The sequence below is a fragment of the Alligator mississippiensis genome, chromosome 4 (assembly GCF_030867095.1).
Source record: "Alligator mississippiensis isolate rAllMis1 chromosome 4, rAllMis1, whole genome shotgun sequence".
NCBI classification, from domain to species: domain Eukaryota; kingdom Metazoa; phylum Chordata; order Crocodylia; family Alligatoridae; genus Alligator; species Alligator mississippiensis.
The window spans coordinates 18,851,039-18,876,421 of NC_081827.1; the positions used below are offsets into that span (position 1 = coordinate 18,851,039).

At 41.4% G+C, this 25,383-nt stretch overlaps 1 protein-coding gene across 1 annotated transcript in view; it reads left to right on the forward strand.

Moving 5' to 3' along the window:
- Positions 1 to 25,383, forward strand: part of PCLO (piccolo presynaptic cytomatrix protein) — a 552,248-nt gene that overhangs the window by 260,125 nt on the left and 266,740 nt on the right. Inside the window, exons 5-6 of the mRNA XM_059725816.1 lie at positions 2,360 to 7,469; positions 7,844 to 9,849. Coding sequence (XP_059581799.1) covers positions 2,360 to 7,469; positions 7,844 to 9,849 — 7,116 coding nt within the window. The remainder of the gene's footprint in view (positions 1 to 2,359; positions 7,470 to 7,843; positions 9,850 to 25,383) is intronic.

Here is a 25,383-nt window from a genome sequence, read left to right on the forward strand (position 1 = left end):
CTTGCATTTTAATAGATGTTCAAATGATTTTTTTTAAGATCTATAAAAAAAAAAGCCCAACAACCCTTACGTACAGGTTTTGTTGGTCAAAGGAAGCAAAAGAGGCAAAAAATGTAAGAAACGTCACGCAAAAAATAATCATTCTCAGTTGCATTTCAGTATGAACCTTAGGACATATTTTCTTGCATACCGCCTTTCCCCAAAAATCAGCTTTCCAAAACTGGACTTCATATCTTAAGCCAGGAAGCTGATTTTCTGCACTGTCATTGAAGTATATAATGGTAGCTTCTCTTCTAGTCCAGGAGCATAGGGCAAAGTGCATCCTTTAGGTTCACAGTTAGTTTTAACCTTGTTATGGCCACTGTGCTGTAGAACTGTGTTTCCGTAGCTGCAACAAGAGATTGAGTGATGCTGAAGAGTGGGCTTTCCCCCTTCTGCATGAGGCCAACATTTAACTGTGTTGAGTCCATGCTGTGATAGTTAGATTTAGCAAGGAGGGAAATCTTCATTTGTCTTTCCCCACCAAAAAGTGTGTATTATTTAGGGGTGTGATATGTGAGTAAACATGTTAGTGTGATTATGTTCTGTTTTACCATTAAGGGCCTTTGAATTTGCCGCTAAGGGCCTGATTTTTTTTTGCTTTCTTTTCTGAGTAGGGAGTGCTAAACAGGAGTCTGGGTGTTTGTGACTTCCCAGAAAATATGTAAAGCTCAGTAAGTTCGTCCACAATAGCATCTTAGTATTGTCTGTAGAACTGCTGAAAGAAGAATTTGTTGCATCTCATAACTTTGAAAATACAGTGGTCAGTCCTTATCTTAAGTATCCAGGCACACTTTGTTGTGTACAGTGTTGGTAAAAGCAGCAGAAGTCTACAGTGAAAGTGTGCAAAGTATATCTGATTTTGCAAAGTATACAATAAAGTATCCCTGTGTAGCTCTATTTATGTTATACATTTTATAATATTGCTGTTTTAATATAAGGGCGCTATACAAATACAGTCTGTCCCAACACATTGGTAGGTGTTTTTTTTTTAATATAAATCAAAATAACTAACCCCTCCACCCAAAAAAAACCCTGATTAATCATCAAAATTATAATTGACAATGGCAAGTATGTGTTTTCAAGTTTTTGTTAAAATGGAGCTGCAGGATAAATAAACATTTCCTAAATTCTGTGTTATGGGTAACATTTCAAATGAGTGTAAATGTAACTATAAAAGTTAATGATTCATCCCATTATGATAATGATTTTCTCATTAAATTTACACAACGTTTTTCTTTTTTTATAAAGTAGGTAAACAAAGCTTCAAATTAATCACTTGCTATGCTCAGGGATGATTGACCTTGATCAGTGAGAGAGACAAATATTCCCTTTTGATATTATTAAAGGCAAGAATGAATGTAGGGGGTATGGCATGGCATACAGTGTTAGGAGGCTTTGGGACTTTTTGGTTTGGCTTTTTGGTTAGAAACATTTCTCTAGGGGTGAGGAAGACTGAGTTGGAGATGTTTTTAATGCCTTCCAGACCTTCTCGTTTGGTCAGTGGACAGTCTTGCTTTTCTCCGTGTGTGATTCCATTCTCTAGATACATCTTATGTCTAAGCTACAAGTGCACTCAGAGCTGGTTTCTCTTCTAGGAACTGGGAAAAGTCCTTCCAAATGAGTATGTGCACAGTGTGCCAACTGGTAGATTCTGAAATGTTCCAGGTCACATTCTGTTGCATGCCAAAGTATGTAGTACTTAAACTGAGAGTTAGAAATCAAAGTGCAGGACATGGGAAGCTGAAGTTAAGGAAGGGAAGGAAAGATTTCCCTGACAAGTCAGATAGTAGAGACACAGAATCATTCAGGATGACGTTTGGCAATCCTTTTTCTATTGTGTCTAAAGTTACTAAAAGCAGCTTTGCAACCTAGATGGTTAAAATTCTCATTTAACTTAGATCCATAGAAAAACTTAGATTGCAAATCTATTACTATGCAACAGACTATAATTAGAAAGTGTTCTGAAAGACAAGGAACTACAGTATTTGTTTATATTTCAAAATAAAAAATCATCTTACTTTAAGTGCCTAATATGATAAAAGCAGTTGCCTGTGTGAAATGTCATGCAAAGCATAATTAGATTAAATTGTAAAGCTCATAATTTGAGGATCTTTTCATAGTGCTTTAACAGCTTTGCATAACAAAATTAATGTCTCATTCATTTCTGGATTAATATAAATTTTCTTGTTATCATAATGTGTCACCAAATGTATTAACTCATCTTTTGAGAGAAACCCCTTGCTTTTAATTACCCGGAGACATTAAGAATTGATTTATATCTATATCTATATACATACATATGTATTTATTTTTTTAGGAAAAGGAGGATGACAAATCAGAAACATCCAGTTCTCAGCAACAGAAAAGTCCACAAGGTCTGAGTGATACCGGGTATTCTTCTGATGGGATATCAAGTTCACTTGGTGAAATTCCAAGTCTTATCCCCAGTGATGAAAAGGATCTACTCAGAGAACCTTCTAAAAAAGATACCTTTCCACAAGAAAGTCCTCCAAGCCCCTCCGATCTAGCCAAATTGGAAAGTACTGTCCTGTCCATTTTGGAAGCCCAGGCAAGTACACTTGCTGAGGAAAAATCTGGAAAAACTGAAGACCTTTATGAGCTATATGGTGAACAGACAAAGGATCAATATAAAACAAAGGCTTTGCCAATCACACCGGAATCTTACAGTTCAGATGAGGAAGACCTGGCAGACATTCAAGAAGAAGATGAAGAAGTCATTGAAGAAGATGGCAAACAAAGTATACCTTTGCAGAAAGGAGAAAAGGTGGATGCAATAGATGATGCATCAACAAGAAGGCAACGCTATGATTCTGTAGAAGATAGCAGTGAAAGTGAAAACTCACCTGTCCCAAGGAGAAAAAGACAAACGAGTGTTGGCTCTTCAAGCAGCGATGAGTACAAACAAGAAGACAGTCCAGGATCAGGCGACGATGAAGACTTTATTCGAAAACAGATTATAGAGATGAGTGCTGATGAGGATGCCTCAGGTTCTGAAGATGAAGAATTTATTAGGAATCAGCTCAAAGAAATCAGTGGTAATGAAAGCCAAAAGAAAGAAGAAGTGAAAGGCAAAGTTAAAGGGACAGCAGGAAAACACAAAAGGCTAACTAGGAAAAGTAGCACAAGCTATGATGAGGATCCCGGAAGACGTCATTCATGGCATGATGATGATGATGAGACTTTTGATGAAAGCCCAGAACCAAAATACAGGGAAAGCAAAAGTCAGGACAGTGAAGAGCTTGCTTTAACTGGTGGAAGTGGAGGTGGTGGCTTACGCCGTTTCAAAACAATAGAACTGAATAGTACAATAGCAAACAAATATTCTGAGGTATCCGAACAACAGAAAGGTATTTTGTATTTTGAAGAGCCAGAGCTAGAGATGGAGAGTCTTACAGATTCACCAGAAGATAGATCTAGGGGAGAAGGGTCTTCTAGTCTGCATGCCTCCAGTTTCACTCCAGGTACCTCTCCCACATCAGTGTCTTCTCTCGATGAGGATAGTGACAGCAGTCCTAGTCATAAAAAAATGGGAGGAGAAAGCAAACAGCAGCGCAAAGCCAGACATAGGTCACATGGCCCTCTCCTTCCAACTATTGAAGACTCTTCAGAAGAAGAAGAGCTAAGAGAAGAGGAAGAGCTGTTAAAGGAACAAGAAAAACAGCGTGAATTAGAACAGCAGCAAAGAAAGAGTTCAAGCAAAAAATCTAAGAAAGACAAGGATGAATTAAGAGCTCAGAGAAGAAGGGAGCGTCCAAAGACTCCACCAAGTAATCTTTCTCCCATTGAGGATGCATCTCCAACAGAAGAGTTACGACAGGCAGCAGAAATGGAAGAGCTGCACCGATCTTCCTGTTCTGAATATTCGCCAAGTATTGAATCAGATCCTGAAGGATTTGAAATCAGCCCAGAAAAAATAATAGAAGTGCAAAAGGTGTATAAGTTACCCACAGCTGTCTCTTTATACTCTCCAACAGATGAACAACCAGTTAGGCTTTTAAAAGAAGAAAATAATCAAAAGGCATTAAGAAGTGCTGAAGAGATGTATGAGGAAATGATGCACAAATCCCATAAAACCAAATCATTTCAAAGTACAAATGAAAAAGACGAAGTGTTTGAAAAAGAATCTTTATATGGTGGCATGCTAATAGAAGATTATATTTATGAATCTTTAGTAGAGGACACATATAATGGAGCTATTGATGCTAATCTCATACCAAGACAAGATGAGAGTAATGAATTTATACAACAGAGAGGGAGAGAGAGAAAAATAAGATCTTCTGATCAGATTTATGAAGAACCTATGCAGAAAATTAAGGATCTGCAGAAAGACTATTATAGTGTAGAGACTTTGCATTCAATTGTGCCACAGGAAGACATTGTATCTAGTTCTTACATTATTCCAGAAAGTCATGAAATAATTGTCCTGGACAGTGTGGTAACTTCCGCCACTGAGGAAAAGCAGTTGTTAGATGCAGAAGCCGCGTATGAAGAGCTTATGAAGCGACAAGGAATGCAGCTGACCCCAGGCTCCAGTCCAACTCAGCCAACATCAGATTTAATTCCTGGATCAGATACAATGGGATCTACAGTAAGAGATACAGTGGATGGTGCCTCATTAACATTAAGCACTCCTTCATCAGTTTCAGACATGTCTTCAGTCAGCAGCACAGTACTTTCTATTCCAGATGTTAAGATAACCCAGCACTTTACAGTAGAAGATATAGAAGATGAATACCTAACAGATTATGCCAGAGAAATTCAAGAAATCATATCTCATGAAACTTCAATATTAACATATTCTGAGGCATCAGAAAGTGCTACATCTGTTTTGCCTTCTGATACAGCTTCTCTAACATCATCTACATCTTCAGTTTGTACCACTGATAGCTCATCACCCATTCCTGGAATAGACAGGACAGGCATAGGTTATATAGATACAATAGATGCTTTAAGTAAATTAGCAGATTCTGAAGGGATCAGCTCAATAACTCAAGTCCCCATCAGCTCCACAAAAGAGTATGCTGAAACAACCACACCTTATGAGCCTATTGATGTACCCCCTCAAAAGCCAGTGGTACGTGCAGGTCATGTTGTGGATCATGTTGTAATTTCCTTGCCTACAGCTGCACCTTCTGCAGTGACAATTACAGATATAAAACTGAAGCAGTACACTTCTGACTCCATCACCCTTGATTTATCCATACCAGAGAAAGATAGCGCTAGGGAAATTAAGAGCACAGAGACGGCTGTTATAACTAAAGTACTTTATGAAGATGTGCTCAAAGGAGTGGGTATGGACACAGCAAGGATTCACATGGCTGATGCTGCATCTGACCAACCACCTATATGTATAACATCAATTCCAGTAACAAAGCCAGCACCAACCACACCTGTATCCACTACTAGTGTTGTAACTAAGATCAGCACTGTTTCTGCATTACCATCTGTGACTTCCTCAGCTCCCCCTGTGACATCCAAAATATGTTACTCACAAAGTATCTCACTTTTCAGAAGTTCTTCTTTAGATTATTCTGAACAACCATTGCCACCACCTCTCCATCCTCTTCCTCCCCCTCCCCCTCCTCCACCATTGCCTCCACCTACTCCGCCCAAACCAGCTATTTATCCCAAAAAGAAGACGCAGGTTAAGTCTCCAGGGACAACAGCTCCAATAGTCCTACCTTCTATGACTAGTGGTGCACCTGTAGAGGCCATGGGTTTGTTAAAGAACCATGTAGTACCTACTACAAAAGTATATACCCCTACACCACCTCCTGTGCCTCCCAAGCCATCTTCAATTCCAGCAGGGCTTGTATTCAGTCATAGATCTGTTGAGGTAACTAAGCCTCCAATTGCTCCTAAGCCAGCAGTTCCTCCTCTCCCAATAGTAGTTCATAAGCCAGCAGAAACACAGCCAAAACCAATAGGCTTGTCATTAACCACTAGTATGACTTTGAATTTGGTTCCTTCAGCTGAGTGCAAGTTGACATCCCCTACATCCCCTTTATCTCCTCACTCTAACAAGTCTTCACCAAGGTTGACCAAATCTTTACAAGAAACCTATGTTGTTATCACGTTGCCATCTGAACCTGGAACTCCTACAGAGTCCATAACTAGTCAGGCTGTCACCAGTTGGCCTTTGGGCTCACCTTCTAAAGAACAGGTTCCCCAGACTGTGAGGCCTCAATTTATTCCATCCATAAAAGCTATGGAAACTCAAAGTATGGCAGATCTGAACATGTATGATTCTGGTGTTTTGCAAACTTTTCCTGTTACAGCACAGTCGACTTTTGAAACCGCCCCTAGTTCAGTAACAGAATTAATAACAACAGCGGTTACCAAGACCACCGTTTCTGTGGTTAAAGGCTCAGTGCCGAGTGTTGGATTAGGCAGCGTCTCTATTACTATACCTCCAGAGCCAATGCACATGGTAGAGCAAACCAGGTATAGAGAGAATGGAAGGTTCCATCCATTTGGTGATGTTATTGATCTTCGAACTTTAACAAAGATGGATATTGAAATGACAAACAGCTGTATGGATCTGTCTGCTGTTTCCATGGATGTGAGAAGGCAAGCAATAGCAAGTGATATATCTGGGCGGCCAGTAAGTGCTGTCCAGCCAGCTATCATAAATCTTAGCACTGCATCAACTGCAGAACCTTCTCTAGCTCTAGTCACTGAAACAGTAACTATAATGACTTGTACAGCTACTGTAAGCTACACTGCCAGTACAGAAAGCCTTGTGGATTTGGGACATGGAATGACAACACCATTGCAGCTGACAACATCAAAACATTTTGAGCCTGCATACAGAGTAACAGGCAGCCAGGCGTTCTCTGTAGGTAGAGATGAAGTGCCAATAAACTTATCCTTAGGTACTTCAACACATGCAGTGACATGGGCTACAACAAAGCCTGTCACTGTCCCTCCTGTTGGTGCGACAAATGGTTGGACTGATGTCTCTGCTTCTCAGGAGCCAATGGAGGATGGAGCAGTTGATCTTAGCACCACAAAATCTCACAGAACAATGGTGACAGCAGATGAAGCTATGTCAGGGGTTATCACCACATTAATAGAAGATGATGAAAAACCTGTTGATTTGACTGCAGGGAGAAGAGCTGTTTGTTGTGATATGGTTTATAAATTACCATTTGGCAGGAGCTGTACAGCACAACAGCCTCCAACCACACTGCCTGAAGATCGATTTGGTTACAGAGATGACCATTATCAGTATGATCGCTCGGGGTCATATAGTTACAGAGCATTTGGGGGTATGAAACCATCCATGTCTGATACTAATTTATCAGAAGCTGGACTTTTTGCATATAAGAGCAAGAATAGCTTTGAGTATCGAGTTGGGGCAACAGATGCAGCAGTAGATCTAACTTCTGGAAGAGTAACTACAGGTCAGTATGACACAGCAGCAGATCTTTCTTTGAAATATAATTATGGTGTTCCTCACCTCATTTCAGGATGATTTTTTTTTAATTTTTCCCCTCCTTCTGTTGTTATGTTTTCTGTTGGACAATGTGACAAATTATTCTGGATGACACGTTTATTTTGTTTCTTCATTTTACATATGTGTTTTGCACAGAGGTGCCTGCATGTGCCTGCATGTTCAGAAATGCTATTTTCTTCACATCTAAAGTAGTTCAGTAACCTGAAGATTTGCATGCCGTTCCCCCTCCCCACTTAATTCAGCAAGATGGGATGGCTTTCAGAATCCACAAAGCAGCATTATTTTGGGGGACTGGACTATAACTGTGCCCTATAATTTCAGGTGAGGTTATGGATTACTCAAGCAAGACCACTGGTCCTTATCCAGAGACTCGACAAGTGATTTCTGGCATCGGGATCAGTGCACCACAGTATTCCCAAGCAAGAATGGTACCTTCCCTGTTCGGTGTTGGAAGTGTTTTAAGATCATCAAATGGTGTTGTTTATTCCTCGGTTGCAACTCCAATACCATCCACATTTGCCATAACTACACAGCCTGGTTCTATTTTCAGTACAACTGTCAGAGATTTATCTACTCTCCAAACAATTGACTCAGTGTCCTCACTATCATCTTTGCAACAGAATCAACCACTTCCAAGATCATACAGTTTCTTGACAACCGTGGCAGCTGAAAAAGACAGTGCGATTGTTGGCATTGATATTGACACAGGGTTGCAACCTCTTGCTATAGAAACTATTACTACCGAGACAACCAGCCTGATGCCTACTTTAACTACTGCTTCTGAAGGCTTTACAGATGTCATTGAAGATGAAGTTGCACTTCTCGTTGCCCCTGAAGAAGATAAACAGCAGCAGCTTGACTTGGAGCGTGAACTTCTTGAGCTTGAGAAACTTAAGCAACAGCGCTTTGCAGAGGAATTAGAGTGGGAGCGTCAGGAAATTCAAAGGTTTAGAGAACAAGAAAAGTTTATGGTGCAAAAGAAGCTGGAGGAATTGCAATCCATGAAGCACCATCTCTTATTCCAACAAGAGGAGGAGCGGCAAGCCCAGTTTATGATGAGACAGGAGACATTAGCTCAACAGCAGTTACAGCTTGAGCAAATCCAGCAACTTCAGCAACAGCTTCACCAGCAGCTGGAAGAGCAAAAGATTCGCCAGATATATCAATATAATTATGACCCTTCTGGAAATGTCTCCCCACAAACAACCACAGATCAAGTCCTTCTGGAAGGACAATATGCTGCTACAGAAAATGGCCAGTTTTGGACTAGTGATGACACGACCACAACAGCTTCAGCTGTGCTGGGCATTGAAATTCCACAAAGTCAGACATGGTACACAGTTCAGTCAGATGGCGTTGCCCAGTATATATCTAGACCTGGTATGCTAAGCTCTGTTTCAGAAATGTCTCTAAAGGATATTGATGCAAGAGAGGAGAAACAACTGAAGAAGAGGAGCTCCATGCCAAAGTTACGTGGTCAGTATGATGAGCTTGATGAGACCCTAGAAGAAGATCCCAGGTGTTTTAAAAAGATCATGGACAGTGGAGTACAAACTGATGATGAAGATGGTGCAGATCGGGGCTACACAAACAGGAGAAGGAGGACAAAGAAGAGTGTTGATACAAGTGTTCAGACGGATGATGAAGATCAAGAAGAATGGGATCTTTCCAGCAGATCAAGAAGGAAAGCTCGTGTGGGGAAATATAATGAGGGCACCTCTGAGGTAGACAAAAGTAAGCCATTTTCCAAAGTGTCTAGCATTGCAGTTCAGACAGTGGCAGAGATCTCAGTACAAACAGAACCTGTAGGGACAATTCGAACCCCTTCAATAAGAGCCAGATTGGATGCTAAGGTTGAAATCATAAAACACATTTCAGCCCCAGAAAAGACATATACAGGAGAAAGTTTGGGGTGTCAAACAGAAACGGATTCAGATACACAAAGTCCCCAGTACTTGACAACCACATCTCCTCAGAAGGACAAAAAGCGCCCAACACCACTAGAAATAGGCTACTCATCTCATCTGCGTGCAGACTCTACACTGCAGGTAGTCCCTTCCCCTCCCAAGTCTCCCAAAGTTCTCTATTCACCCATTTCACCAGTTTCACCAAGCAAAGTTATAGAGTCAGCCTTTGTACCCTATGAAAAACCCATCACTGATGACATCAGCCCTCAGAAGATACTGCATGCTGATATTGCCAACGTTCCTCCACCCAGCCCAAAGTCAGCAAAGATGATGCAACGTTCACTATCTGATCCTAAGCCCCTGAGTCCCACAGCAGAAGACAGTTCCAGAACTCAGTTTCAATACACTGAGGGTTTCATGGTAAGTATTATTTGTTTTTTCTATATAGATATATCTCTTTTTTCATGTGAAATTGTGCAGTTGGCTTTCTGTGCAGCACAAGGGATACCAGGTTCATTACAATTTCTGCATATAAACTGTTTACATACCAGGCTGAATAAGTGCCACGGATGGTCCCGTGCCTGATAGCATATGCATGATCTATTACTTCATTCATTAATTGTTTTAGTGCTCCCTTTGGAAAGTAAAGGGAGACCAAAATTACTGTGCTAGTGAGATAAAACACAGATTGTTTTTAGCTAAAACTAGGAAGGTGCAGTTTTGCATGGGAATTAATTGCTGATGCGATGGGTACTATCTTTTCTTCATAGAACTAAATTTATCTTTATTCTAAATAAGAAACTTTTTTTATTTCTTCACACACATCCTGTACTATAACCTGAAATGCCTTAACACTAAAGTATCAAATTTATTTCCTCTCCAAAGTACTGTTAATTCCAGGTTTATTTCTCATTGATTGAACTGCCCTTTTGTCCCACTGGACAGTGGATGCTGGGTGTCTTTCTGAAAGTCTCAATTCTATATATACACTTCCCTCATTTCATGCTTGATTTATTCCTTCTTATCTTCAAGGTCTTATGTCTAATGCTCCTTATAGGTAAGGAGAATTAGGCGGGAGTCATCTATATCTAATGTTCTGTGTTGTAATTTTGGATAAATTTGACTTCTGAATGACATTGCATGGCCAAGATTTAAGGTTTCCTATTCTACAGCATTCTCTGGTAAACAAGTCATCTAGCTGTGAGTCATTTCATTGGCTAACACTCATCAGTCACAGCGTTCACCATTGCCCCATTTGTGTTTGTTCTTTCCTTTTGTCCATTCTCACTCTGCTGTTTTGTTGTAATGTGTCAGTGGGGGTCCTCACTGTAGTTTCATTTGGCTTTCTGGGAGGTGTTTTTTGCTTTTGGGTGGGGATTTTTTTTTTTCATTTAGTTAGATTTGGGCAAGCTCCATGGTGCAGTTTAAGGTGGACTAATGAGAATTCTTCTCTCTTGTCTAATGGTTGTTTTATTTTTTACCTTGAAACCATCCACACCAACTCTCCAAGCCTCAGATTGCATGTGGCTCCTGAGGACATGCACAGATTACACTTCTGTCTCTACTCTCCTTACTTGGGAGAAAACCACTGAAAAAGGGGAAGGAAAACAATGTGCTCATGTCATCACCCTGTCTCCTGCTCTCTAATTTTGTCATTTCTTGATATAGCGCCAGAAATAGAAACAGCAAGTCACATTCCACACATAGGATGGGTTGACACCTCAAGGGAGAGTGCTTCTCTGATGCTAATGGAACTGGGCAACTTTGCACTGCTCTGTAGTCAGTCCTCTCTTTTAATTAAACTGTAAGCAGACTCATCTAGCCCAAAACTGGCAGATGGTTTTTTTTGCACATGTGGGTGTTGTGTTGCTGCTGTGTTGTACTGGGGAGAATGGCTTTTCCTCCCCTTTGATCAGTGTAGTGTTCATTAACTCAGGCACAATCATTTCTTCTATTATGACAATAGACTCATAGACATATATAGTCTAGAAGAGGATCATCTAGTCCAGCTCCTTTCAGTAAGATAAGATAAAATGTACCTAAACTATCCCTGGCAGATATTTGTTCAGCCTGGCCAGGTACAGACATTACACTTGTACTGGTATAAGTGATCAAAAAGATTTGCCCCCCCCATTTGCCAAAGGGCGAATATGGGTTCTCTTTACTACTGCTCTAAATGATGCCACTTACAGAGAAAACTGTAACTTAAATCAATTCTGTCTTTCTCAGGCTTCCTGAATGTTTATACCCAGTCCCTGTTCTTAAAATCATTGCAAAAAAAGATTCTGCAAGACCCTTACATAGATGGTTCCAATGTTTAACTCCCCTGTTTTTCTTAATATCTAATGGAAATCATCTTTGCAGCAAACAAAACTAATTTCTACTTGTCCTTCCCACAGTCATGGAGAATTATTGATCAATTGTTTACACAAGGGGTGGGCAAAATATGGCCTGAGGGCCAGATCTGGCCCACGAGGCCATTCTATCCGGCCCATCGGGCCTCTAAAAAAATTTTGAAAATTAAAATTTATCTGTCTTTGGTTCCTGTCAGAAATGACAGGAGTCAGGGGCAGTAGGACCCATGGGAAGCCCAGTGGGCTCCCACAACAGCAGGGCCTGCCCAGCCCTGCCCCCGCCAGCTGGAAGCCTCAGCAGGGGCTGGGCAGGCCCCTGCAAGCTGGACATAGTAGTTTAGCTGAAGTTTCAACATTGCTGAGCAGAGCAGAATCAATATACTTTGTCTTATATATAATATTTTCTTGCATACAACACACCCTCCCCCCCACCCAACCCAGCCCCGGAAAACTGAGGTATATATATTAAGTGGGGAAGCTGATTTTATGTGCCAAGGATAGAAGCACTGAGCTTTGATAGAAGCACCCTGTACCACAGTGCAGCAACTGTGGTATTACTCTTCATGCAGCTGAAGGAATCAGTTGCTTTAATAGCTCATTGTTCTTCACTCCAGAGATGTTAAGGATAATCTTTCTTTGTTAATGTTCTTCAAGTTCTGCTAAACAAGTTAACCTTTCTTAGATAAATTTTTCTGTCTCCTAGCTGTTCCTGGTCTGTCTCCTTCTATTTCACAGCCCTCAAAACTCTTCAGCTCTTTCAAATCCTAGATCTACCAATGGAAGCCAATGTTCAGTGATAGCTAAGCTTTGCGCTCCAGTTAAGCTGAAAAGGGAGGGTGAGTCAGCTGAAGATTAGGTTCTACCCTTGCTCTATGGGGCCATAGCTTTGGAAACATCTTTTTTTATTCCTTCCATCTTTCAAAAACAAGGTGCATATTATATTCCAGGGCATGTTGTACTGAAGAAAATATGGCATGTTAATACAGCCAAGAATAACCCTGCCTTTTTTGCAGCAGGATCACATTTCCTCAAGTCATACTTAGTGTGTACTCCTTGGAATTTCCAGATCTTTTTTGCCATACTGCTGCCTAGTCTGTTTTTTTTCCAATTTTGCGTATGCACTTTTGATTTTTCCTCCCTAAGTGTAACACATTACATTTGTCCTTAATTGCATCTTGTTGATTGGGTCATCTCTATATTTTGTCAAGATCATTTTAAATTCTGCTCTTGTCTTTAAAAGTGTTTGCAACTGTCCTACAACAGATGTCAGCAAACTTGATAAGCATACTCTCTAATTCCATCACCTACATCATTAAAACAAATATTGAATAGAAATGGGCTCATGGGAATATCACTCAGAATGGTGTCGGAATTCTTACTAAAGCCAAGATATATCAAGTCTGCCATTTCTCCATAATCAGCTAGGCCAGTTATCCTGTCAGGAAAGGAAATTAGGTTGATTTTACATGATCTGTTCGTGAATAATCCACACCATTTGTGTTGTTTTTATTCTTTTCCTCTAAGTACTCTTTTGCTCTAAGTACTTACAAAAAGTAATTTTTTTCAGACTCTTCACAAAAGGTTCTGGATAGTGCTCTTAATGGGAATGACTAGATAAAACAAAAAGAATACTGAAAACTACTGCTGTGGTCACAGAACTAGGTTCTCCTGCTGTCACAGATATATTCAACTAATGAAGTAAGCATAAATAGTAAAGGTGATTTGTAAAGATACAGTCTGTGGAAGCTAATATATATATAACTAAATAATGGATTTTTCCTGAAAAGACAACATAGTAGAGTTTGGAAAAACAGGAATGGGGACAGAGGCATGAAAACCAATGATTTGCATCTGGTTCTTTATAACTTTTTTTTAACGTATTACTCTATCACTTTTTTTTAACGTATAAGTCTATCTATTGGTGACAGACAGGGGGGACAAGGCTGAACTCCTCAACGAGTTCTTTGCCTCAGTGTTCCTAAATGAGGTGCACAACAAGTCTCTTACTGGGGTTGTAGAGAGGCAGCAGCAAGGTGCCAGACTTCCATACGTAGATCCTGAGGTGGTGCAGAGTCACTTGGAAGAACTGGATGCCTTTAAGTCGGCAGGCCCGGATATGCTCCATCCGAGGGTGCTGAAGGCACTGGCCGACATCATTGCAGAGCCACTGGCGGGAATATTCGAATGCTCGTGGCGCACGGGCCAAGTCCCGGAGGACTGGAAAAGGGCTAACGTGGTCCCCATTTTCAAAAAGGGGAGGAAGGAGGATCCGGGCAACTATAGGCCGGTCAGTCTCACCTGCATCCTTGGTAAAGTCTTTGAAAAAATTATCAAGGCTCACATTTGTGAGAGCCCGGCAGGGCAGATTATGCTGAGGGGAAACTAGCACGGGTTTGTGGCGGGCAGATCGTGCCTGACCAATCTAGTCTCTTTCTATGACCAGGTTACGAAACGCCTGGACACAGGAGGAGGGGTGGATGTCATATACTTAGACTTCAGGAAGGCCTTCTATACGGTATCCCACCCCATACTGGTGAACAAGTTAAGAGGCTGTGACTGGGATGACTACACAGTCCGGTGGGTGGCGAATTGGCTAGAGGGTCGCACCCAGAGAGTCGTGGTGGATGGGTCGGTCTCGACCTGGAAGGGTGTGGGCAGTGGGGTCCCGCAGGGCTCGGTCCTTGGACCGATACTCTTTAATGTCTTCATCAGCGACTTAGACGAGGGAGTCAAATGTACTCTGTCCAAGTTTGCAGATGACACAAAGCTATGGGGAGAAGTGGACAAGCCAGAGGGCAGGGAACAGCTGCAGGCAGACCTGGATAGGTTGGACAAGTGAGCAGAAAACAACAGGATGCAGTTCAACAAGGAGAAATGCAAAGTGCTGCACCTAGGGAGGAAAAATGTCCAGCACACCTACAGCCTAGGGAATGACCTGCTGGATGGCACAGATGTGGAAAGGGATCTTGGAGTCCTAGTGGACTCCAAGATGAACATGAGCCGGCAGTGTGACGAAGCCATCAGAAAAGCCAATGGCACTTTATCGTGCATCAGCAGATGCATGACGAATAGGTCCAAGGAGGTGATACTTCCCCTCTATCGGGCGCTGGTCAGACCGCAGTTGGAGTACTGCATGCAATTCTGGGCGCCACACTTCAAGAAGGATGCGGATAACCTGGAGAGGGTCCAGAGAAGGGCAACTTGTATGGTCAAGGGCCTGCAGACCAAGCCCTACGAGGAGAGGCTAGAGAAACTGGACCTTTTCAGCCTCCACAAGAGAAGGTTGAGAGGCGACCTTGTGGCTGCCTTTAAGTTCATCACGGGGGCACAGAAGGGAATTGGTGAGTATTTATTCACCAAGGTGCCCCCGGGGGTTACAAGAAACAATGGCCACAAGCTAGCAGAGAGCAGATTTAGATTGGACATTAGGAAGAACTTCTTCACAGTTTGAGTGGCCAAGGTCTGGAACGGGCTCCCTAGGGAGGTGGTACTCTCCCCTACCCTGGGGGTCTTCAAGAGGAGGTTAGATGAGTATCTAGCTGGGGTAATCTAGACCCAGCACTCTTCCCTGCTTATGCAGGGGGTCAGACTCGATGACCTATTGAGGTCCCTTCCAACCCTAACATCTATGAATCTATGAATCACCTGAAGTTGAGCTGAAAAAGATCCTGTAGTAGCCAGTTAATGTCCTCAGATCTTTTAATCAAAATAAAGAAGACTGACATAGGTCGAAGGAAAGGATATAACATACAAGCAGATTGAGCAATATAATAGTGGTTAACAAGTACTACACCACATTTTGTATTTCTTTTTGCTAGGAAATCCTTTGGGTGGGGATATATTCATGAGGGTTAGGTAGATGGAAATGTGAAGGAAGGAAGGAAATTGGAAGGTCTGGAACAACCAGCCAGTCATCACTGATGAGAGACTGTCCAAAGTGAAACCTGCAGAAAGCAGTGTAATGGTATCTTCTGCACCATCTGCATCAGTTTCATTTTCTTTCCCTGGGTCCACATGGCTGGGGATGGGACAGAAAACACTGCATTCTTACAGTGCTGTCATTGGACAGGGATCCCCTGCACAATTCTGAGTCAAGAGGCGCTGGGGAGGTGGGAAAGACCAGTCTGTTATGGGACAGAAGTGGTGCATTAGGCAGAGTTTGCTTCAAGAATAAAACCTCCAGTAGAGTTATGTTGATTTATAACAGCTGAGAATCTGGCCTTGAGGCTGTAAGAACTTGGAAAGCATAGGCGAGGGGAATTATTATTTTCTCTACTGTATCATGATCTTGTCATTGAGCTAAAAAATTCCATTATTTTTCATACTCAAAGGTCCCCCCTGCAAATTTAACATACACATAATTACACAGTTAATGAGGTGTAAGTGATTTTGTTTCTTAACTGTAGATTTGTGTCCTGTTATGCCCATGCATCATAGGGGTTGCTGTGTTTGGCTGTAAGTACCACATTGCTTTTAGCTTATCCTCATAATAAACGTGAAAGCTGATATACTCTGCTTGTAACAGAAGGTCTTTGGAACTGGGGCCGTCTTTTCTTCTTGTGTTTGTACAGCAGCTCTCACAATGGGATCTTGCCATTATGAGGACTCCTAGTACTGTGTTGTATGAAAGATACTAAAGTTGGAGGATGACCTTGTTTCAAACAGGAAAATTAAAACCAAAACTTCAGGCAGAGGGTGAATTTTTGTGTAGAACAAAATTTGGTCTGATACAAATTGGTTCACTATGGAAATGGGAGCAAACAGTTCAGAAAGCAAAAACACAACATGAAAAATTAGATGTGATCTTTCATTTAAATCTAAAAGCTGCATATGTGTGTCTGGTCTTTGTCCAGGTATAATGGGAGCTTTCTTTAATATCTGTTATTCCAGAAATGTCTCTTTGTATACTGTGATTTCAGACTAAGTAATTGGAACAGACTGTACCTATGCAAAAACTTTTAATGGTAAAAATGAAACAAGCAAAAATTGTCTCTCTACCAGTTTCATTCTACTGCAGTTTACCTTCTGCCACCTAACCTGAACAGAAAGCACCTTTCTTAATAGTAAATTGATTTGTTTTTGCAAGTTTTGGTTGCTCCTGCTGGGAAGAAAACTGTTGCAATTACTAGATCTTGAAGATAGCAGTTTCCAATCTTTGGCCCTCAAAGCTCTTTTTGTCCCTGAGAGTGAAGAAAGAAATCACATTTCATTATGAATTAAAACATGCTTTCTCAATGAGGCCCTATAACTTTTAAACTGTAGTACTTGAATTATAATGTTCCCAATGCCTTTCATGTACTCTTTAAGCGGCCTCCGTGTGAACACAAACCACTTCCAGGAGCTGTTGCTCATTTTCTGTTACACAATCTTTGTGGCAACCCTAATGGCCACCTCACTCACGTAGGCAAGAACAGTTCTAGCTGCCATGTTGCTTGCTTCTATGCTGGGCTTTAAGACCCTAAGACCACACACGTCACTGAGTGTATCTACCCATGAATTAAGGTGATTTTCCTAATGCACATTAAATTTAGTACCTTCAGTGTGAGCCACTAAACAACTGCTGATTAGGCTGCCTTAATGTGCAGTAATGAATGTGCACGATTTTTATGTGACACTTAATGTGCAGTAGCCTATTTTACTGTGCATTAGCGTAATCTCACGGTTTTTACATGATGTTTTAATGCATAGTAAAATAGGGTACTGCGCATAAAGCACATGAGTAGATGTACACACTGAGGGTGAATCTACTCTTCTGCACAGCCGCATCATTTTTACATATCTTTTTCTAACAGTCATGGCTTCCTGAATCTCACCCAAACCTTAGAACCAGTCCTGGGTATAGTCCAAGACACTTTAATACAGGATCCCAAGAGACAGTACACAAGCTGGTGTTATCTGGAACACAATGCACTTCACCCATTTTCCCATCCTACCACTATTTTACTCTCTGTTGGAAGAAAGATGTTGAAGATGGGAACTTACAGATAGTTTCTCAGTCATTGGGGTTTTTTTTAAGACCAGAAAGGACCATTATTATTATATAATTTTACTTACTGTATAATAGAAGCCATAGAATTTTGCCAAGTAGTTCCAACATAAAACCAATAGAAGAAGAGCATCTGATTCAAACCTCCCATTTTCCTTGAAATAATATACTTGGCAGTTGGACTTATTAGTGCCTTGCAGGTACAAGAAGTGAGTGGCATTGCAGTAGTTTAAATACTCAACTATAGTATGTTGCTATTGTTGTATTTTTCAGATGGTCTATTTTTATGGCTGCTTTACTGCATGTAGAAGGAAATAAATAGCATTTCATTCTTTAAAATATGGAGGCCTGCTTATACTGTGAATTGATAGGCACATGTTGCTTATACTCATTTTAACAGAATAAATATGTAAATTTGTGTCTATTTGCTTGAGTACACAGTTCCCATTTATACATGCATTAATTAGTTTTTCATGTGTAAATGTGGTTGTACATCTCTAGACACAAGTAGATTTCCCTTTTTCAAAATTTTCACCAGATTTTGTACTTAGTAGTTAGTACTTAATACTGTACCAGATGGCCCAGAAATCTGGGAGTTGACCAGGCATTTCCAAGGATGTATTTTGTCTTTTCCTGGGGATTACCTTTTTCAAGTCTTGGAATTTCCCTCTGAGCCTAGGAAAAATATGTCTGACATATTTAAATATTAATAAGGCATTTGAGTGTTTTATGACACAGGATTTATTTATTATGTATTCTTTTAGCGTGTCTTTTGTAGGAATTTATTTAAGTGCTCCATTCTACTATCACTGATTATGGAGTAACTGGAGGAGTCTTTACATGTGCTCTGGGGGTGGGGCACTTTAATTAGAGCAGCTTGTTCAATAAGCTTTAGTTAAACTGCCCCCACCACCATTTTGATGCTTGGGCGTGGTGAATATTCAAGATGCGGAGGCTGCTAGAGTGCACTGATTAACGTGGTCCAGCAGGATTGATCAATCGAGTCTCTCTGATGCGCTGTAATTACAGTGCATTGGAGCAACATCCCCAGACATCTACAGGCACCCTAACATCTAAGGTGATCTCACTTGCAGTTAACCCATGTTTCACCTTGTCATCAGAAAAGTTAAATGTTTACATTACTTATTTATGTGTTCACAATAGCAGTCATTTTTCATGTTGTCATAGTCTACTGCAATGAGAACAGTGGTCCCTTTACCCAAACAAGCCTGGTGGGGATCAGAGTCTTTTTGTGCAATACTGATGAACTCCTTTCAGGTGATTTAGGTTAATGCAAGAGGCCCTTTTTTTTTTCTTTTACAAGCAACTTTAGTACACTGAGAAGATATTTAATCTTCCTGTTTTCTAGTCAATGCACTTTGAGCCATTATAGCTCACAAAGTGTTGTCCTCAATAAAAGAATACAAAACAGCAATATAAAGTAGGGCTCCACAGAGAGAGAAGCTGCAGGAATTGATTGCATGAAAGCATTTGGAATACATATCAGAATGTGGAAAGGATACCAAGTTTTGTCCACTCAACAAAAGTGGAGTTGCAGGTGCATTAATCTAATAAAAAGGGAATTGTATAGTAATAGGTCACAGATTTAAGTCAGACAAAGCTATTACAGTACCCATGGAGTTGCCCATGTGTGTTGAAAGTTGTCTTCCTTTTCCTTCGGGTTTACAATGTCTGGTCAGGTTAACTGAAGCAAGTTAGAAAGGTCTAAAGATCAAAACTGTTCAGCCCTTGTGCATGTCATGTCATGCACTATCCACAGTTCATAAAACCCTAGCAGAAACCTTTGTGTTAGTGAAATAAATATGAAAACACATCTGTCAACAGCTTGTCAGCTTTAGAGTCAAAATTGCATACTTAAGCTTCAACATTGTGAACAAAATCCCTCAGCCTGTTTATTAGGAGAGGTCTTAATAGAGGTTTTTCTGCAGTTTCCCAACATCACTGCATTTATGGTAGGAATTTGATTTAAAGCTATATACTGCAGCAAAAGATATAACGATACCAGGCTAACCCCAAAAGACCATCTCTGTTCTTAATCAGGTCCAAGTCAGAAGAGTATACCTACTGCTGTAGTAAAACAGGAAATCATGATTTTTCTCAGCTTCCTTAACACTGTTTATAGTTTAAAGGACTGGAAACAGTAGACTCAGCATTTTATTATTCATTTTCAAACTTGAATACCTAAACTTAGCTACTTCAATTTACATTTAGGAATGTACATAATTACCTCATAGTCCAAAATTGCTTAAATAAGATAGGTACCCACTTTTAGGCAGTCAGCTTTGAAGGTGTTTGTCTATATATAAAATCTATTAATAGCTAAAGCTGGTAAATATATACATTAATCATGAGCTAGAGAAAAATGCAAACTGTTGTCAGTTGATAGTCTGATCATAAAACGAGGCTGGTGGTATTTGCCTTGGTGGTATACATGATTTCTTCTTTATCTCTGTGATATGATTGTTCTTTTTCTCTTCATTATAGGAAGTTCACATAGTGTTGTTTACAGTGAAAGCCAACTGATACTTCCCATTGTTAGAGACAATGCAGCGCTTAAAACGTTATCCTCCATGTTGTAGAAGGGCTGCAGGGTTGTACCCTAGTGCTGCCGGTGGTGTCGGCGGCGGGGGGTGGTGAGCAGCAACCGCCTGCAGGCGCCACCGGCAGCGGTGGCCAATCGCAGGGAGATCACCACCAATCTCAGGGGGTGAATGTGCAACTGCGAGCACCCCCTACGCATTGCCAATGTCTTGGGCCTTATTACACAGTAATTTTGGGTAGGTCCTGGAGCTCTTAACTTCTGGATTGTCTGCATATTAACACCTTAGCGGTATTAAGCACTCACTATGTAGCTCAAAGTTGCACCACTCCAGGGCAAGATTATCTCTGATCCACACTACCAAGCTCCTATTTCATTTAGGTATGGCCACTCCACACAGCTGTGGCACCACTCCCCACAGATGTGCTGCCCAAATTGAAGTCGTCCAGTATCCTAGAATCTCTCACACCCCTCTTGTAGAGCAGGGATAGAAGCCTGTCCTAGCTCACCAGCCCTCTAGTGCAACTCACAGCTACAGCTCATGGTCCTGCTCCTGCTTACCAGGCCTTTAATAGCAAATCATAGCTGTATAGGTGGGGGACAGTCAGGGAAGGTTTCTAGACTAAGGATGTGATTGCTTCAAACTCCAAGCTAGCATTAACACCAGTCAATAACCCCCAGGAAATCTATTTCTAAATACAAAAATAATACAAATGTGATCAGTGCAGCCAATGTGGTTTTGTCGAAAATAAGTCATGCTTAAGCAACCCAATTTCCTTCTATGACAAGGCAAGGTTTTAGACTAGATAATCTCTTGAGGTCACTTCCATCCCTGTGTTTTTTATGATTCTTTGTCAGGAAGGTATCTCAGGAAGCATTTTCCATATAAGATGATGATATATGTCACTGAATTATAATTATATATACAGCTGTGGATGCTTAGTGTTTTCCTCCAGCATAATCATTTCTCACTGAGATTTTGATTGAGGCACCTGAAGATTGAGGTATATAAATGCATTATAAGTCTAAAGCAGGGGCAGGCAAAGTCTGGTCCATGAGCTGGATCAGGCCCATGGTGGACTCCATTTCCCAAAAGCCCCTGTCCACATTGCTGCAGCCGGTTTCCATGGAGACCCCAGGAGCAGCAGCACCATGATAGCGTGGGGCCAAAGTTTCCATAGAGACCAGCCCCAGCAGCGCTGGCAGGGAGTGCAACTGGGTGGGGAGCTGCTCTGAGGCTGGGAGCCAGGGCAAAGCTGCGATCCAGTGCCCACACACCTCCAGACCACACTGTCACCACTGCAAGATCCCAGTCCCAGCCCCGGAGCAACTTCCTGCCCAGCTGCATGCCAGGGCCAGTCTCCATGGAAACCCTGGTCTTGCGCTTTTACAGTGCCGTAGCTGTTGGGGTCTCCGTAGAAACCAGCCACCATGACGTGGGCAGGGGCTGCCTGAAAATGCGGTCTGGCCGCCAGCTGGATTTGCCTTCTTGCCCACCCCTGGTCTAAGAATTAGTTTCATAGTTTCATAGTTGGTGGGGTCGGAAGGGACCTAAGCAGGTCATGAAGTCCAACCCCCTGCCATGGGCAGGAAAGGATGTTGGGGTCAAACAACCCCAGCTAGGTGATTGTCTAGCCTCTTTTTGAAGATCCCCAGGGTAGGAGCAAGCACCACTTCTTGTGGAAGTTGGTTCCAGATCCCAGCTGCCCTGACTGTGAAGAAGTGCCTCCTAATATCTAACCTGAATCTACCCTCTGTCAGCTTATGGCCGTTATTCCTTGTAACTCCCTGTAGTGCTCGGGGGAACAGGGACTCTCCTATTGCCTGCTGGTCCCCCTTGGCAAGTTTGTAGGCAGTCACCAGATCACCTCTCAACCTTCTTTTGTGGAGGCTGAACAGGTTCAGGTCCCGTAGTCTCTCCTTATAGGGCCTACCCTGTTGCCCCCGATCATGCGAGTGGCTTTCCTCTGGCCCCTCTTGATGCTATCTACATCCCTCCTGAAGTGCAGTGCCCAGAATTGGACACAATACTCCAACTGCAGCCTGACCAGTGTCCCATAGAGGGGGAGGATCACCTCCTTGGACCTGCTCATGATGCATCTATGGATACCTGACAAAGTGTGGTTAGCCTTCCTGACCACATCCCCACGTTGGCAGCCCATGTTTATCTTGGAATCAATAATGACTCCAAGATGTTTTTCTGCCTATGTGCTGACAAGAAGGGAGTTCCCCAGCACGTAGGTATGCTGCTGGCTTTTTCTCCCCAGGTGCAGCACCTTGCACTTGTCCATTTTGAAACCCATCCTATTCTCATCCGCACACTTCTGTAACCTGTCCAGATCTACTTATAGCCTGTTCCTCTCTTCTTGTGTGCTCACTTCTCCCCAGATCTTAATGTCATCTGTGAACTTGAACAAGGTGCTTTTCACTCCCTCATCCAAGTCACTGATGAACATATTGAACAGTGCGGGCCCAAGGACCGAGCCCTGGGGGACTCCACTGCCCATGTCCCTCCAGGTCAAAAATGACCCGTTCACCACCACTCTCTCTGGGTGCGGCCTTCCAGCCAATTTGCAACCCATCTGACTGTGTAGGAGGAAAGAAAAAGAAGCCAATCATCACTAGCTTCTTGCAAGACCTTGTAATAAGTACCCTTTGTTGTCAAGTCAAGCCCAGCTCTGAAGTAGGAGAATGTCACTAAAAACAAAGTGACATGAAATGAGCTTAATTTTGTAACTATTTATTTACAAAAACACCCCAGAAGTTGTTCAGCTTGTCTTTGAATCATATGTTTTAGCTATATTTAAGATTTATTCAATACAAAGGGAACATATAGTTTATGTTTAGAGTCATATTAACATATAGTAATATTTCTTCTTCTGATGCATTTGAAATCCCCCTGGAATAATCTCTTTGTGACTCAAATGAGGCATCCGATTTCCATCTGTCAGATCTTTCAAAGAGAAAGTGGTGCCCAATATTTGGTAAATATATCCTATAAATGGTATTATATAAAAAGCATTTAACTGGGTCATTCTGAATTATTGTTTTATATCCTACCTTCCCATATTTGGTGAACATATACTTTACCATAGTGGAAAATTAAACTTATATGAAGTCTTGTACCTTTCCAAAATGATTCTTCACATTCTTTTATGTGAATTCGTAAAGCTTGATCCATGTAGCTTAGAGTTAATAAAATGACTCTTTCACCTTGTTCTTCTCTTTCCTACTCAAGTTATGCATTTTGTTCTGCGCAGATGGTCAACTCCCATTTCTGCTTTCAAGGCAAAATACCACTCTGTCATGCGAATAGGTTAGGGATACAAGAAGCTTCTTCTTACCATATTTATTCACATGCCCCCAGTAAATCATGCACCTTGTTTTTGGAAGCAGAATAAAGAAAAAAAATTCACAGGCTTGCCTGCTCTGGCACTATCTCACCCTGGGCTGAACCCTCCAGCTGCATGGTGCTGGGGTGGAGACTATGAGAGGGTTTAACATGCTCACAGGTGAATTGCCTCCATTCTGCTGACTGCTGAACTGGCAGTAGCTATGAGAAGGTTAAACTCTCTGTTGACTCTGCAGCAGGAAGAGGAGGGGTGATGCTGAAAAAAGAGACTCCACCCCTGCTCAGTGTGGCTGGAGGGATCAGCCCAAGGTGAGCCCGTGATGATCATAGTCCCCATAATCCTTCTGTCTCCATTACAGTGAAGAAATACTTCTCTTTGTTTAAGACATACACCTGACTTCTGAATGACTAATTTTTGGGGAGAGGTGCATGTGGTATGGAAATTAGTATGATATGCAAGAGCCACCTCGTGATTGTATGGTGACAACTTATTTTAACATCGTAAAGTAGCATTTTCACCATAATCTAAACTGAATGTGTGCAGAGGGAAGGCTAGCAGGACCATATATCTATCAACCAGCTGTCATTAATATTTATTTCTTCAACATTTTAGTTAATTTTGTTTTTGTTTACCTGATAAAGGCTACTATTGCAGGGAGCAATAGGAGAGGAGGATTCAAATAATATCATAATTCAGTATAACTATGGTTATAATATCTGTACATTTTACAGAAGGAAAAGGGCATTTTGCAGAAGGACCAGGAAACAGAAGACTGGCACCTGCAAAATCTTCCTGACTGTTACCTCTGAGTAAAATCTGTTTATCTGATTTAGGGGGGGTGGGGGGGGGTGGAGGGAGGGTGGAAAAAACACTGATTTGTTACACTGTGGATTATTACTGACAACTGGAAACAAAAAAGCAGCACAGTGCTGAAAGGGCATTAACTATCTATCACATATATATATATACATACAGTCACCATGCACGCACATGCACACACACAAAGTAGGTGTGGATACTTTTTTCATTCTACAGCAGTGCTGCTTCATCTTGGGGACTATTGTTCATATAAATGATCTTTATTTATGAAAAGAACATTTGCTATGGACATCGTTGTATTTTTGTCAGGGCTTTTCTTTGTCATTTTCATAGACGACAAACAGCAATAACAGTAACAACAGCAACTAGCTAGAAAACTTATGGATCCTTCTGTGACTATATATCAAGTGACATGAATGCATCTACACCTCTGTTATATGAAAGATGACTAAGGTACCTTAAGTGTAGGTAGAGACTTCAGGCTGGGAATCCCATAAATCCTACTGCAGGAAGGCACATAACTCCAAGAGAAATGTGGAAATCCAAGCATAGCCTCTCCTCCTTCACTCAGTATATTAGATGTTATGTATTCCATTCCTAGGCACTTGAGTTTTCCAGTTAGGTTTTCAGAGACAGGGAACTTTATCCTGAGCTGGATTTTCAAATTTCATTCCAGAAGCCTAGTACCTGCTACCTCTCGGGCGTGGGACCACATCCATGCCTATGTTCCTTAGTTGTTCGGGTTACATTTTTACCTTTCTCTCCCACATAGCTATTTTAAAATCATTTTACTCACCAGACCCATATATTCATTCAGTCAGTCGTATATTTATGTATGTATGAATGCATGTATTTTTGTGTGTATATGTCTGTCTGTCTATC